Consider the following 17488-nt stretch of genomic DNA (forward strand, 5'->3'; position numbering starts at 1 on the left):
CATATTTCTCCATTTACTCAGTTCTTGGTCAGTTTGGGTAACCTCCTCCCACCCCATGCCTATTAGCACCCTGAGCTCCTGCTGAACCGAGCGACGCCAGGTCGATTTAAGGCGGCATAGTTTGCGCTTCCCGGGTATATTCCAGATGAGGACCATTTTGGATAGCTTTTGTGTCCAATCCAATGCCATTTTCGCGTCTTATCTGGATTTCTTCGTGTACAGGCGCTTGTACAGTTGTTCTCCATAAGTGAGTGAGCTCATAAAGAGCATTCTATCTATATATAACTATTAGATACCTCTCTGGTATAAATAAGTAAGAGCAAAATAAATAACTTATTCAACTCCTGCCAGGCAATCATGGTCGCGCGATAAACGATAAAACATCGGGCCGTCTCTGTCGTGTTATCATTTAATTATCGCGCGACCATACTTGCCTGCCTGATTCCATTTCGGATTCACTGGCAGCACCGTCGAGCGGGTGACTTAAGGCCGTATCAAACTACAATTTGAATCAATATGAAATCGTTAGTATCCGAATCGGCCGTCAGTCCTTGCCTTCACATGCATCATTCATCTGTATAATGCGACGTAATTTGTAATTTAATTACTCGATGGACACGGCTTCTTGCCACTTTTGATGCATTTTGACTTGATAATTGTGTAATTGAAAATGTACATGTATTTGCGTATTAGTTTCCTTGAGATCTGGATTCTGATTATTTTTATTATGGTTATCTAATATGTATGTAAGTAATTTAAAATTGAAGGCATGTTTACAAAAACAACATAACTACACTAGACATGAATTTACAGGAAACGAAAAAAACTAAATGTCTTCTTATATATTAGCTATTGGACATAAACGTTGTATACGTTATTTAAGTAAGTGGCCATTAGTTCCGAAACACACGATTACACATCTCAAAGACAATTATTTTTAGAAAAAATATGAAAAATAAGTTCGTCAGTTATGCTGTTTTTGTAAAATTTTGTTAGTTATGTTCTTTTTGTTAGAAAATAAAACAAGTTTCTATAGAAATTATGTTTTGTATTCTATCATTTATCTTACTAAACTAGTGGATCTACTTTAATCTTCACATCCGCTGCTGTTGTCATCGTTATCTACCTCCAGAGACGACGATTCTTGACACGTAATACAAAATTGATTGGTAGAATTGATGGCTCGATGGTTTGACCAAAAACTGCATCAATTTTCTCAAGTCGCCTACTTTGTGAGGATTAAGGGGAAGTGAAGACTCATAAGCACGTTTTAAATTGAAGTTCTTGGGCATTTTCTTAATTTTTAAAAATTTTAGCAATATTCTTTAGGGTAAGACTTTCCAACGATTCTGGGGATGAAATGTTATTTCCACTCATTTTTAAGATGTGAAAGAAACTTCTGGATAGGTTATTACGTACATCAAACGCGATAGTTTTGTTTCCATTTTTTTACAATCGTACACTTATTTACCAGTTACATAACCTAAAACGTTACGTAAACTAAAAAGAGTTCACAGTTATGTTCTTTTTGTAAAAAACAATGTAGATATGTAGTTTTTGCAAAATGGGTATATTTTTGGGGACTGAGTGTGGACAATTGGGGTCATTTTTGGACACTATCTTTTGCTCTACGTATAGATCCTGCTTAGACGAATGCTATGATACCAAAAACTCAAATCCGCAAAAAATGTTAGTTATGTTGTTTTTGTAAACATGCCTTCAATTTAAAGTAGCGTAAACGCCTGTTTACGTCATTATACACACTATCATATCAGTACAATAATTAATACATAATAAGCGGTAAATTTATAGGGTACTAGCTTTTGCCTGCGGCTTCGCTCGCGTTAGAAAGAGACAAAAAGTAGCCTATGTCTCTCTCCATCCCTTCAAATATCTCCATTTAAAAAATCACGTTAATTCGTCGCTCCGTTTTGCTGTGAAAGACGGACAAACAAACAGACACACACACTTTCCCATTTATAATATTAGTATGGATGTGTATGTATGTGTTGATAATGGTCGATAAGATTGAACTTCATATTGAAGCTATTATGGAAATAACAATAACACCTAATTGACAATCGACAATAGTAATAGTACCCTTTTGTGGGGGAACAGTGACATCTAGTGAAAAGTAATTGAAAAATATCTACGCTTTCTGACGACCTGTTTGAAAGTGAAAAGGATTCAACTATAAAAAATCATTTCAATAACATTGACTGGACACAACAACCAACAAATGTTATCGTCAAATTATTTAAGCTTGACTAGAAATATCCGCCATCTTGCGGAATTTCATTGCACTATTTTCTTCAGTAAAATCGAACTGTTACCACATATGTTCATCAGAACAACAGCGCCCTCTTGACCATAGTCATAATATTCAAGGTCTTACATCATTTTCAACCGTGTCACTAACGATTCTTCTTCTCCCCAGGACCCCCCAGATCCCCTCACCCCCTCCGTCGGCAGTAACGGCAGCAGCAGCGGCAGCGGCAGCGGTAGCGCCCCCCGCGCCGGCACGAGAGAAGTGCACAACAAACTCGAGAAGAACAGACGAGCGCACCTTAAAGAATGCTTTGAACTGCTTAAGAGACAGCTGCCAGCTACCCCTGATGACAAGAAGACTTCTAATCTGTCGATATTGGCGTCAGCGATTAGATATATACAGGTTTGTCATATTAAGTATCTTGTTTACTTACAGTCAACCAATTGGAACCCTAGGCCACTCTACAACCATGTCAAAATGACAAGCAGTAAGAGATTTCTTACAATATGATTTATAACATCGCTATGACATGCTATGACGTAGTTCTACAGTGGCCTAGGGTGCCAATTGGTGGACGGTACTTCATTATAAAGTACTCTAAGATACTCGAAAAGTATCGGAGAGCGTACCTTGAACAATTCATCTAGCAGATTTTGTTTATTTGTACTTTTATGAGCAAGATGATTCTTAAATAATATAGTACTCCTAATATCAGATGGCGTAGCCTAGACGGCAAACTTCTGCATTTGCATTACGACTTACGAGAAATGAAACCTTTTGTTTTTCTATGGTAGTGTATAAACATTTATCATCTCAGTTAGGTCCGTTGTTTTGTCGAGAATGTTCCACAACATTCCACGGGCCTATCACATTAACAGTAGATTTTAAAAAGTACCCGAATGATAAGGATAACAGAAACGTCATCAGACCTTCATCGTCATGCGATGCATGCGCCGAACTAGAACACGGCCCGAAACGTATGCGGGTTTCCCAACATAGTCACTCGTACTAAACTTGACCGTAGTATCCGTAGATAGACCTCATGGCGTTACAAATAAGGTTGATTGATGGTTGGTTAATTGATGGTAGCGCTCAAATGTGTAATCGTTGACAATTCTAAATATGTATGATTAAAGGTAGACCGAAGGCTTTAAAATAAGGTTGCAAAATTGGCAACTGTAGATTTTAGCGATGTCTAATCATTGACACGTGTAACTTTTTAAATCCTTGACGAATCCGGTGGGGTTTTAATAAGATTCGTACATGCAGTCACGAATATTGTGAAGTGTCAAATACTGGGTGTACACAAGTTACCCTACCGATCACTGCGTGGACCCGACATTTTTACTTTGTAGAAATAGCATACCATCCATTGACACAATACGTGTAACGGACAGTCGTACATACCTATATGACACGACACGTCTTACTTCGTATCAGTAAAGGGTCAAACCATCTTTGATTTTGACCCGTCATTACACTCTAGAATTATAAACAGGGTTCAATAATCCTAATCTCCCCTTCCCAAAGCTAAAGGTACGCACATTTTCTGGTGTGTAGGATCCCGGCCGCGACCGGCTTACCCCCTCGCATTCCTGCTCCCCTGGTCCCTACGGTCGCGATAACTCCCACTTTCGCCACAGAACACCCATATTACCTTCTTTCATAATTCAATTCCCGAATATGGCTTCCAGCATTGTTGCCAACTTTGCGCACAGTTTGTTTCGACAACTAAATGTTTCATTTCAAATGTTAAACAATGAACCCCGTCCAACGATAGGCAAGTTTCAAACAAACCATTGCCCAAGCTATTGTTCTAACTTTCTTTTTATTAGTCTTATTCTTCATTTTACGAATCTTTTCAGCAAAAAAAAAAAATTGTTCAAATAAGAAGCCATACTTTTTTCAACCTCATTTTATTAAATATTGTGGCAGGCAATGATGTGATGACTTGTTAAGTTGTAAAATTTGAAGACACGGTAGCCGACATACGAAGCAAGTTGACAGTCCCATGTCCCATGGCATTTATAGCTGTCAAGTCAATCCAAAGATATCTTGTAAGTACATCAGTTTTCACTCGAATCTCATCAGCTGTTTTTATGGTGTCATGATTGTAATGAAAAGAAGTTCTTTTTTTTAATATTATGGCCTGGATGCGAGTCCTTTAAGCCAAGTCTTTGTTTTATTGTGTTTAAAGCACTTTGTTTAAACAGTTTTATGGCATATTATGCACTAATAATTTGTTTTAAAACACTTCACTTGTTTAAATCTTCAGCGCGGTATTTTTAATATACTTGTACAACGGAACGTAACTGTCAACGTTTTTGAGAATGTCGGCAAGGCGGAAACTAAGTTCAAGGCGTTCCGTGTGCAATACATATACAACTATACAGACGTCCTTGGGAGTTTACACTTTATTTTTAACATTCTTGCATTTAAATTATCATCACCGCCTATTCTTATCAGGGTTTACCAATTTTATCAGCCGCAATCTTATCAGTGTTTACCAATTTTCGACGTCATTGCAAGATGTTTACGATCCGTAAAACACCAGCACTTGGACTCTACCTCTTTACAATAAGGTTTTCGTCCTCTTTTGGTAGTTCTTGAACAGTTCTGTAACCCTAGTACATTGTTCGCAGGTCCTCCGCCGCAAAGAGCGCGAATGCGAGCACGAGATGGAGCGGCTGGCGCGCGAGAAGATCGCAGCGCAGCAGCGCCTCGCGGCGCTAAAGCGGGAGGTGTCTGTACGCGCTACGGTTCGGCCGAGGAGCACTGGTACGCTTTACGCTTATGCGACCCTGGTAGCTAACGGACGAGATTATTTTCGGCAGTGTGCATCCGTTGGGAAAAAACGATTGTTTAGAATTTTTCAGTACAGATGGTCGCTTTTTTACGCACTAGTTCGAGAAGTGGTTCATTATATGTCAGGTCGAAATTTCGGAGGTCCATCTGTACTGAAAAACGTCGTTCGATACACGTGCGAAAAGGAAATTCGTAACTCGTGTCGATTTAAAACACTCCCTTCGGTCGTGTTTTAATTTATCGCCACTCGTTTCGAACTTCCTCTTTTTCGCACTTGTATCGAAATGTACTATTTTTGCTAATGGTTTTTCAAAGGAGATTTGATATCAGTTGTTTTAGAATTAACATTTTAGTACTTACATAAATTATGAATTACACGCAATGACTACCTTGTAAATTTTTCGTGGATTTCAATAATTTAAAATAAAAATTAAACAGGAAAATAAAAAGAAACACTACATAAACTGACATCATATTATGTCTCTGTTTTTTAAATAATTCATTTAAACGCCATACAAATGATTCAATGTAATTTGGCTGAATCAACTTTTTCTTGCCTGTTATTGCCATGGTTACGGCCCCCTGTCACGTTTGGTTTATGCAAAATTATGCTACTTAAACAATGCAAACATGCATTTTTCTGATGTTAACAAGCCCTTTCCTTAATTTGCCACCTACAAACATGGACTACATATGCATGCTTGCATAATTTCAGTAGCATAATTTTGCATAAAACCAGCGTGACTCGGGGGACCGTAACCATGGCAATAACAGGCAAGAAAAAGTTGATTCACCCATTTAACATTAAGTGCCGTATAATGTTATAGCGAATTTTTCTTTTGTTTTTACAGAAAATGAAGAAATGGAAAGGGATGATCGAGTCAATGGACAAGTAGTGGGAATCCCTATTAGTGTAAGTTCAAATTTATTACTTCTTTTCATATCAATACGTACACCGTACATGTAATAACTTTACGAGTATCTGTCAATCTAGAAATCATTAAACAATAAAATTAAATACTAATTTATTCGTAATTCTTAAGGTAAAAAACTAACTAACTTAGTTGTCCTCATTTTTTCTAAACATACTTAACAGTCAGAATCCTGGTCACGACACCACTTGACACATACCTTTTCAGTACATATGGTGTTTTTTTTACGCACTAATGCGAGAAGTAGTTCATTATATGCCAGGTTGAAACTTCGGAGGGCCATCTGTACTGAAAAACGTCGTACGATACACGTGCAAAAAGGAAATTCGTAACTTCCTTTTTTACGCACTTGTATCGTAATGTACTATTTCAGTACATATGGTGTTCTTTTTACGCACTAATGCGAGAAGTAGTTCATTATATGCCAGGTCGAAACTTCGGAGGGCCATCTCTACTGAAAAACGTCGTATGATACACGTGCGAAAAGGAAATTCGTAACTCGTGCCTATTTAAAACATCGTAATGTACTTTTTTTTTGTAAAATTCAAAAATACAGTACATATCTTATGTGAATAAAATTCCAAGATTTTCAATGAAATAACTTTGTTATAAACAGCCCTTCCTCATTTTGTACATAGAATACGTGTTCAAGAGATATCTAACTTATTTTTGACGGGAAAACATTTAAAAAAATGACGATAACCTAAATTTTAAATATCGATACATACCTTAAGACAAGTATAGATACTTTATCATTCTGAGCCTTCTAAGTGGTAAATTTGTAATAGATTACTTACGAATGAACTTATAAAATTCCAGATTACCTCATCCCCCCCAACGCGGATCAAGAGCTCGCCCCCCCGCACCCTGAACCTCAGCACGAAGCTCCGCACACTCCCCATACAGATCACGCCCACCACCTCGCAGGTATGCGCGCCTGGTACTTGCTTAGAAATTAGAACTGACCTAATCGCGGATTAGCTAATCTTGGTGCAAACGAATGGTTGATTATTTTGAGTTTTACTCGTACACTTATCGGTCGAAGCAGGAACTATTTTTTAAAGATTTGTTAGCTGAACCCAAAGGTTCAATCCGGACCATTGGTAACTGCTTAGAAATTAGAATAGTCCTGATCGCGGATTATATAAACCCACTGTTTGGTTATTTTGATATTTTTGATTTTGGTTTAGTAGCTGTAACGGTTTTTTTTTACAAGTGTCATGTTAGGCTCCAAATCCGTTTATCTCTCAATAAAAACAAGTTAGGAATAAATAGTCAAAAACAGTAACTGCTTCTTTTTAATGGAAGTTCCTAATGCTCACATAATAAAGTCGTGTTTTAATTTTATCAACTTCGTTCTGTGTATGGGGACTTCCGGAGTATATTTTAAGTTATTTTAATAATTTTAATATTTATTTAGTCAATCAAAATACTCAGTTTTACTAAGCCTTTTCGTACTAACTTCTAAAACGAGTAATTAGTACCTAGGTTAAATACTTACCTAGTACCAATAGAGTAAGAAAATCCGTATCAACTGATTTCCCCATATCATAGATTAAATATTCAGACATCCGAATCCGATACCTATAGAAAAGGCGCGTTCGATATATTCCCACACATACATAAGTACATCAGAATAGGCCTGTATTCTCAAAAGCGGTAAAAAAAATGAAAATTAAATATTTATTTTTCAAGTGCGCATATGAACTCAAATAAAGCTACGCCGGCTCTAACCCTACGCCTCAGCCTCGAAAAGATTTCAGTCCCCCCTCAGTTAGGAGGGAGGTATCCACTATGGGACCGGCAAGAAACTCGGCGGGCCACTTTTCAAAACATTACATCTTATAATTAACATGCATTCAATAACAAGACACAATTTAACATGCGAAAGTATAGTAGTAGTCAGATTACATGAAATTGCTCGTTCGACTCGTATCAGATAGTCCGCATCGGATCGGATTGTGTGAAAAGGCTCTTAAATTAAATAATTCTCCTAGCGACCTGTTTGCCCACGTTGGCCACGTTATGAATGTGTGTGTTTGTGTGTGTGACAGGTCGTGCGAACGTCTTACGGCGCGCGACACAACACACTCACGCTTACCACGCTGGCGCCCGCGGAGTCCGCACAGGTAATACAATCACCTTACATACCTGAATTCTCAAAATGGGTACATCATCATCATTTCAGCCGTTAATCGCCCACTGCTGAGCGTAGGCCTCCCTTTGTGTACGCCACTTATCTCGGTCCTGGGCTAATCTCATCCAGAGGTGCCCAGCAGTTTTTCGAATGCCGTCCGCCCAACGAGCCAACGGATGCCAGGCGCTTCTGGGTGGGACATGTTGCCAGGCAGAGTGATGGCAGGTGGACCAAAATGTTGACCGAATGGTAGGCAGTGCACGCGAAACTGCTGCAAGGTTACCAAATGATTGCCGCTAGAGCATGTCGCTGCCAGATAGATCACACGTCTTTTCATGAGGAGGCACACTGACATTTTTTCCCGCCAGGCGGCGCCTTTGCAAGTGTGTACGCATGTCACTGTCATTCACAACCTGTCACTAGTTGTAATAGCCCCACACATTAGCGGTAAACGTTATTTAGTATATGAGAGGGATAAAAAATATCTTCTTCTCGCTCTCACGTATGAAATGACATTGGCATGGTCCGGTAATGTGATATGGCTATGAAACAAAAACCTACAGATAAAGCAAAAAATAACTTATTTTTTTTTGTATCTGTGAAATGGACTAATAAGGTGGCGCCATCTATCATAACCTTCGAGTTTGCCTCCTCATTGTATTATGACATTAGGACTGAAGTGCATACATGCAATATGGATTAAAACAAATGTTATGAGATAAATGAATTGATGCAATATTAAACAAGTACTAAATTTCAAAGGAAAATCCCTCATTGGTATCTAGTGTTTTTTATGTGATAGCTATAGAAGGCAAACAGACAGGTCGCCTGATGGTAAGCGATCACTACCGAAACACCGGAAGTGTTGGGAGTGCGTTGCCGGCCTTTAAGATGGCTGTACGCCTTTTCTTGAAGGTCTGAAGGTGGTAGCGGTCCGGAAATACCTCAGGTGCCGTAGCCGAATGGCATTTCTGCGACGCGAAACGAAAACGAAACGCCGCGAAAGTTAGTCTGGTTCTGTCGCGCCAATACGCACGAGCGATAGAGATAGATATACATATACATATACATACATATTGGGGACACCTTACACAGATCAACCTAGCCCCAAACTAAGCAAAGCTTGTACTATGGGTGCTAGGCAACGATAGAAATACTTATATAGATAAATACATTTATATACATAAAAAAAACATCCGTGTTCATCACACAAATAAATGCCCTTACCGGGATTCAAACCGACATCTACGAGCGTTTCGATTCGTGAGCGTTTGTGCCATTCGGCTACGCACCCAGGCGCGACAGTTCATTCCACAGTTTAGTTTAGTTTAGTTTCTCTCCCCTGCCTGTAGTTTAACCAAAGAGGATCGAGTATTATAGAGAGTTACTGTCAAAGTAATATGTGTAATCACATCACAGTGCATAGACTGCCATCTCTTGACACAAGCTTAAAACTTTTGAACCTCAGTTTTGACAATTTGGCCTATATTGTTAGCTTGATATGTGTTAAAATCTCAAATTTTAATATTAGCACCATTTAGCCGAGCGTTCCCCAAAGGTGTAACGCCATCTAGGCCACCGTACCTTTTTCTCTAGGGCTTTGATGTAACGTTTTTTTCTTAGACTTTATCCGTCTATACGAGTTATATGTGTCTTTGGTTTAACTCAAATAAGAATCAAAATATGATACTAATCTGGGAATTGCCAGGGTATGCTGCCAAACGAAAACTTGCTCATGCATGCAACCTTTTATTTTTCGACCTACACAATACTATTTACTATTATTTCAATTAATAAAAATATGTATGCATTATTTTACAGAACGGCCAGCTAGAAAATGGCGTCAGCAATACCTTAAGCACCACTTTGGTGCACCCGGCGCAAATACACCTTCCAATCTCGCAAGTAAGTCGTCCTCCTACAAATGTAGGTAGGTACTTTGGTCCCGAGTGACATACTAAGACAGCCTAAATGTGTCAAGGCCCCTGTCTCCGCGATTACGGTTCGTTACTACCAAATTTTATAATACCATGTTCCTAAAACGTCGCAATGCCAAAACAGATTAGTCTCGTAATGTCTAAAACTTGAAATGACTTAGAGCCCATTTAGACGGTACGAGAACTCGCATACGAGTTTTATTACATTGCGGTATTGACGGCTGTGCAAAATTGTATGTAAGTTAAACAGCCTGCAATGTAACTAAAATCGCATGCGAGTTTGCACGCCATCTAAATTAGGCCTTAAACCTCAAATTACCGTATTCCCAAAATACCTCAATTGCCTGGAGACGGGCCCGATGTCTCTGAATCCGGGTTTGGCCGTTCTGCGTGGATTCGCCTGTAAACTATTCGTAAAGCTTTTTCTTTGAAACACGTGTTTAATAATGAACGTTTCCAGGTGGTGGGTAGCGGCGGACTAGTAGTAGGGGGAGCAGCATTGCAGCTGCTGTCGGCCGGCGGCGGGCTGCGCGTGCTGCAGCATACCAACGGTGAGTACACTCCTCGATCTCCTGATATCCTGGTAGATGTTGGGGCTAGTTGTAACGCATTTGAATCGAAAACAGTTGCGTAACAAGTACCTACTCGTACAATTATTTTTACAAATGGAGGTCTTTTTATAGTAATTATAGCAAGTTGAATCGGTTGTGAAATGGCCTTCTGGTGAACGGCAATAACTACGTAGTAAACATAGCTGGGCACCGTTAATCAAATAGTTAACTTCGTTAATCGCTAATCCGTTACTAAAAAAGTTAACTTCGTTAATCGTTAAAGCGATACATTTCGACAAATTTAACGTAAGTTAAAGTTAATCGTTAATCCGTTAACACGTGAAAAAAAATGAACTTTTCTTTAAATATTTAGTGGCATCAGTATCCACTATAACGTATTATATTTCTGTAAAAGGCCTAAGTACAGCTAGCCTATTGAACTCTAGGCTGCACATGGAAGGCAGTGATCGCCTGAGCTACTGCCAAGAGCTGTGTCAGGAGAGATGCTGGCGGTGACGGGACGGGAATGTTGTGGCACTTTGGGCGGTAGAGGCTAGGAAAGCGAATGTGGTCGAAAATAGGGCTCGAATTTGCTGCCCTATCACTACAACAGTCGCCATGGTAAAGCTTAGGATTCACCGAATCAAAGTTAGTAAAAGCAAATCCACATGAAGAATACTTTTTTAGGTATTATTTCGGACTTTTAGCAATCGACAGCGGTAAAACCTAGGATTTACCGGCAAATCATAGGATTTGCCGTACTTCGGGCTTTTATAGTAGCGTTCAGAACGTGTTTTTCGCAGCGCAGATAGCGCCTGTGCCCTACTAGATTAACGATTAACGGACTCGGAGAAATTCAACGGAAGTCAACGAGTCCGTTAACATTTTTTCAAGTTAACTTAAAAGTTAATCCGTTAATAGAAATGTTAACTTCGTTAATTAACGATTAACGGATTAACGAGTTAATGCCCAGCTATGGTAGTAAAGAATATACCTAAGTGCGTTTTCACATTATCCGATCCGATATCGGATGTCGGACCGATATCCCATACATTACGGCGCCATCTTGGATTTTTTCCATTGAAATCCTTCCGACATCCGATATCGGATCGGATAATGTGAAAACGGACTAAAGCGCTATTAACTTATTAAGTGTAAGAAATAATCAAATTAGGCCGCTGTTTAAGATTGTAAAGAAGTATATCTTTTTGCAATCTACTTGAAAGGTGAATCTGCCACTGGCACCCTCCGATACAGACTTTCAAAGTGTATTTTATCCAAATAGGCAAGCAGTATTTTATCTTTGCGCATTGTTGCAATCTTACGTAAGAAGCTGCAACCTATCAAACTAACCAAAACATACACATGTATAAGTAACAAAATATTATTATACTTTTACCAAAGATGATCGAGTATTATAGAGAGTTACTGTCGAAGTAAAATGTGTAATCACAGTGCACAGGCTTAAAACTTTTGAACCTCAGTTTTGACAATTTGGCCCATATTCTTAGCTTGATATGTTTTAAAATGTCAAATATTAATATTAGCGCCATCTAGCTGAGCGTTGTAATGCCATCTAGGTCACAGTACCTTTTTCTGTATGGTACTGAGGTACGTTTTTTTCTTAAACTTTATCTGTTTATACGGAGTTATATATGTGTCTTTGCTTTTACTTTTGACGAAGAAAAAAAAATGGAGAAATAATACAAACAAACGGGATTTTTCTATAACAATGCGATATTTAAGTTAGTTACTACATCGCTCGTCTGATTGTTAGTTTAACATGAATGATCAATATTATTTATTTTGCTTGCAGGAGTGACAACAGGGGATAGTAATCATAGAATACAAAGAGAAAATGGCATTGTGTCACCTCCACCCGCGTCCTCAGGTCAGTGCCGGCTTCAGATATGTTATTATATTTCTGTCTTTCATACATAGATAATACATACGATACAAGTTCGGAAAAGAGGAAGTTCGAGACGAGTGGTGATAAATTAAAACACGATCGAAGGGATAGTTACGAATTTACGATGTACGACTTTTTTCATTTCATTTAATTTTTTAGTTATTTGTTATACAAGGGGGCAAAGTTGTATTTTAACGCCGAGTGTGGAATTGAAAAACGAGCAAGTGAAAGGATTCTATAGTTGAACCACGAGCGAAGCGAGTGGTTCGAGAATAGAATCCTGAACTTGCGAGTTTTTTAAGACACGAGAAGTAAAATACATTTGCACCCAAGTGTTACACAAAACTTTTCCCCTCACTATAGCGAGGAAACTACAACGCAAAAAATGCGTTTATCACTGCTTCCAGTAGTTCTACAGGTGGTAAATCCTCTTTATTACTAGATTCACCTACTTTTATCAATTTAAAAGCAGTTAATTTGACTTTATTCAAGGTCAAATTACTTTACCCACTAGTAGATAAAATGCGTTTTTACCCGCTGGTATTAAAGGACAAAACACGTGTTTCCGAGCTAGTGAGGGGAAAATTTATTTATTTCTCACATGTAACCTAACAATGTTTCACCAAAACGCTTACACGGTGTACAATAAAAGACTTAGAACTAAACAATTGTAACATGCAAGAGATATACAATTATTCATTTATAGCCTGACAAGATTTTATTTGACCCTGAAAGAGTGTCGCTACAAACCGCTTTCATATGGCAATAAATGTGCCGACGTCATACGTATTGGGGACAGCGTGTACTGGTTACCCGTTAATATTTGTAGAAAGTTAAAACATGGTTTTAGAGAATCAAAATTTAAAAAGCAAGGTTTTAAGACTCGCTACTTCTTTCCGCACAGCCTAAAATCCATGAATCTTGTGCCTTAATCGAAGTCATCGATGTTTATTTTCTTTTTTCGTGGGACCTTGTTCTGTACTGATGGCAGTTATGGAACGGCCTCCTTATTTCTATACATATTTTTCACGGCAGAGCTACAGACACCTTAAATTAGAACAAAAAATATATTACGCTAAACGCGAAACCAACAAATTAATACAGGAGAACCGCACTATAAACTGTCAGTCCCGGACTTGTCAATAACCAATTTCAGAACATTGGTATCGAAATGCTGTCGAATCCTTCATCCTTTTTTGTTGTAAGTAATTTATCACGTTTAGTATAATTATTTTCACTTTTAATCATATTATTTTGGACAAAATTGCGATGAAACCGTTAGAAAATTTAAAATATTTGCTTCATGTTTACCTACATCACTGACATTCGATGACTTTCGACAACGGGTGTCAAATAGTAATTCTTGCCAGTAAAAGAAATAAGAAATTAGTTCAGCTGAAAATCCGCAACGCGGCGAGGGTCAAATAAAAACTTGTCAGGCTATAAAAAACAAACCATAATCAATACATACTTAATGGCCCTCTGAAAGTTTCAACCTGACAAGAAATGTCCAACTTTGAGAACTAGTGCAGAAAAATAGTACCGTAGAGTAAATTGTTGTACATAATTAATTATGTATATATATTATGTTGTATATAATTTTTTGTAAAGGCTATTTGTTTAAAATTCCCTACTTGCTATAAATTCGTAACTGCCTACAATAGAGATACTGAATAGGAATGGAGTTGATAGACATATAAAAACTTAGTCAAATTGATCTTTTTTCTCGTCCTCTATTTTTAATCAAAAATCAGGAAGGAAGGTTGTCTAATTGTAAGACTATTTGGGCCATTTTTTTCAAAGTTGTCTACCCCACTTTTTTTGTAACATAGATATTTTTTACGCGATTCATACTCAGAATCGCGAGGTCTTTCGATCCTGATAGGAGAAAAAAAAAATGTCCCAAGATTTCCATACATTTTTCAAACTTTCCATTCCGTCACCGCCATACAAAATGTATGAAAAAATGGTAACGGAATGGGAAAAAAACCTTGAGACACTCTTTTTTTCCTATTAGGATTGAAAGAGCTCGCCATTCTGAGTGGAAACCACATAAAAATTTCCAAATAAAAAAAAAGTAATGTCGATAACTTTGAAAAAAATGGCCCATTTTCGCGTTTGTGTCTAATAAGGCGTATGTGTGCGTTTCAGAAGGCGTGGTGGTGAGCGGGCTGGCTCCGCTCGTGGTGTCGCAGGCGGGCCATCTGCTGCAGACCCACACACTCGCGCACAAGGTAACTAGGTACATCTGTTCCTCCATCCTCACTAGGGCAGTGGTACAGTATAATAAAGAGTACTATCGTACAGTGTGGCCACTCCCGCTCCCCGCTGAAAGTGCCGCCCACCCCCTCTCCGTTACCTCACAGTTACCGCTTGTCAAAAACGCGAACAGTCGACCTGTCATATTTCCCTCATACAAGCATGGTACGCGTTCACGTACACGAGTTAAGAATGTGTGCTAGGAACGCGCCGCTTTCATATGTTTAATCCCCAGTGTCCGAGATGCGGCAGTGCTACACCGTCAGAATATAAAAAAAGGGGCCCGTTTCTCGAAAGGTACAAGCCTTGTATTACAAGTGCGCGAACTGTCAAACCGTATGGGTTGTCATGGAAACACACTTGTAATACAAGACTTGTACCTTTCGAGAAATGGGCCCCTGGGGCCCGTTTCTCGAAAGGTACAAACCTTGTATTACAAGTGCGCGAACTGTCAAACCGTATGGGTTGTCATGGAAACACACTTGTAATACAAGACTTGTACCTTTCGAGAAATGGGCCCCTGGGGCCCGTTTCTCGAAAGGTACAAACCTTGTATTACAAGTGCGCGAACTGTCAAACCGTATGGGTTGTCATGGAAACACACTTGTAATACAAGACTTGTACCTTTCGAGAAATGGGCCCCTGGGGCCCGTTTCTCGAAAGGTACAAACCTTGTATTACAAGTGCGCGAACTGTCAAACCGTATGGGTTGTCATGGAAACACACTTGTAATACAAGGCTTGTACCTTTCTAGAAACGGGCCACAGTAGTAACTCTTCTAACAAGCGTACTCCGCGCGGCATGTATGTATGCGTGTCGTGGACGAAGGACGTGTAAGCAGATGAGAATGAATCCTTCTCATCTCCTTACATGTGTTATGTACAGTGAGCTTCAAAATTGCTTGGAGAAATTATGAATGCGTTCATTGATAAATTCGCCATGCACTTTTAATGCTCACTGTATGTACACGGCGCGCAAGCGCGCATACATGCTGTGACACTGTTTCGATCGTCTCAGAAACGGTGGTCGTGGGTCATGTGCTGCATATGCAGACACACACTAGCGCACGCTTTCAATATCTCAATAATTCATATTTTCTCAGCCAAGCTTTCGAATCCGTTAAAATTTTCAAATCGTTATTGTGACAAAATAACCTTATGATTTTTATTTACCCATTATTATTTTTTTGTTGGGTTAACTGGTTAAAAACAAAAACCGGTTTCTTCTTATATCTGTCATTGTTTATGTGCAACTGCCGAGACGGCCGTTCATCGCTCGCCGAATAAATGAAGCGTAAATCTTTCGTCGCCCCCGATGTTAGCGTCCGTCACCTTAACCTTCATCGGGTATCTTTTAGAGCTTCATAACGCGCAGACGGACGTTTTCTATACGAGTGTCTCACATACGCTCTTCTCACCGCCGCGCAGGATACTGTCCCATCCTGTTTAGATGACAGCGATATAGCATTACTAATTCTACATTTTCGTTCCAGATGGTAGAAACGCAAGTGGTAAGCGGCGGCGGTGGCGGCGGCGGGCCGCTGACGGTGAGCGCGTCGTACCTGAGCGCGGCCGTGGTCAAGCCGCTCGTCGTGCTGCCCGCGCCCTCCCCCGCGTCCCCCGCGCGCAACACGTGAGGCGCGGGGCAAGAGACTTGGCGCCTCAGTTACAGCGCGCCCCCGATTTAAGTTTTTGAGCGTCTAGTAGGCGATATGGAAATGCTGCGCTGACGTTGCGAGCGTGGCATAGAGTTGACTGGACGCTGATGGTTTAGATGTTATACTTCGTTTTTAGGATTAGATAGAAGGTAAACAGTGGTGGTGTTTCTTTTTGTTGGAAAATTCGTTAAAATATCGGGAATTTAAATCTCATTTGCGCCTGGCATGGTACGGTAAAAATTATATTTAAAAATACAAAAATAGAATGTAAAGTTGTGTAAAAAAATGAGATGACGGATAAAACAGACGCTGCGCCAAACTCAAACGGAAATGGCGAGCGAATGAGTCAGTGTTTTTCAATAAATAGACAAATCAGGAACTCTTACCTTTTTTCTAATACTAAAACGAAGTTTAAAATAGGGGTGTGCGATGCCGTTAGTCAAGCACTGCCAATGTTCGAGCAATAACCGGCCAAGTTTCTAGAGCGCATCTACCTCATAACGCGCTTCGCTTCCACAACCATTCCTTGGCGGGGTGAGGTGGTTTTACTCTGGCATGACTGATTGTCGATCTCAAGTATTGGATATGCGTGTGAGTAGGGACGTCACGGCGCGGAAAAAAAGTTTTCATATTTGTTAGCTATTATAAATATATAACTAATTTGTCCCATATTCATAGAGTGGATTATGAGGATATGTCTTGCCCTTTTCTTGGCAATTTAATAACAAAAGATTAAGTCTCACTTGAGCGTGAAGAGAAAAAAAAAACATTTTAAAATACAAAAAGAATGGAAATATGTATGTATAATCTGACAAAGTATTTTTGTCAGTAAAAGAAGGCGGCTGATTTAAAAATGTTTTGATCTCCCATACATAATTTGAATTACGTGCTTTTTCTACTGACAAACACTGGCAAAGTGACTCATTTAAGATATGTTGTCAAGAAAGGGGATTTCTAAGACGCGGAAGAAAGAAAGGATTGATTCGGATACATGAAAAGCGCCTTGCAAGTTTGAGTACCTATTTTCCGGAC

At 39.3% G+C, this 17488-nt stretch overlaps 1 protein-coding gene across 1 annotated transcript in view; it reads left to right on the forward strand.

Annotated features, from left to right (window-relative positions):
• Positions 1-16849, forward strand: part of LOC125236277 (max-binding protein MNT) — a 53719-nt gene extending 36870 nt beyond the window's left edge. Inside the window, 11 exon segments of the mRNA XM_048143000.1 lie at positions 2438-2460; positions 2463-2671; positions 4912-5047; positions 5926-5987; positions 6826-6933; positions 8061-8135; positions 9965-10048; positions 10541-10631; positions 12448-12522; positions 14692-14774; positions 16292-16849. Coding sequence (XP_047998957.1) covers positions 2438-2460; positions 2463-2671; positions 4912-5047; positions 5926-5987; positions 6826-6933; positions 8061-8135; positions 9965-10048; positions 10541-10631; positions 12448-12522; positions 14692-14774; positions 16292-16435 — 1090 coding nt within the window. The 3' untranslated portion in view covers positions 16436-16849.
• Positions 16850-17488: the final 639 nt, after the last annotated feature.

This window comes from Leguminivora glycinivorella, chromosome 19 (assembly GCF_023078275.1).
Source record: "Leguminivora glycinivorella isolate SPB_JAAS2020 chromosome 19, LegGlyc_1.1, whole genome shotgun sequence".
NCBI classification, from domain to species: domain Eukaryota; kingdom Metazoa; phylum Arthropoda; class Insecta; order Lepidoptera; family Tortricidae; genus Leguminivora; species Leguminivora glycinivorella.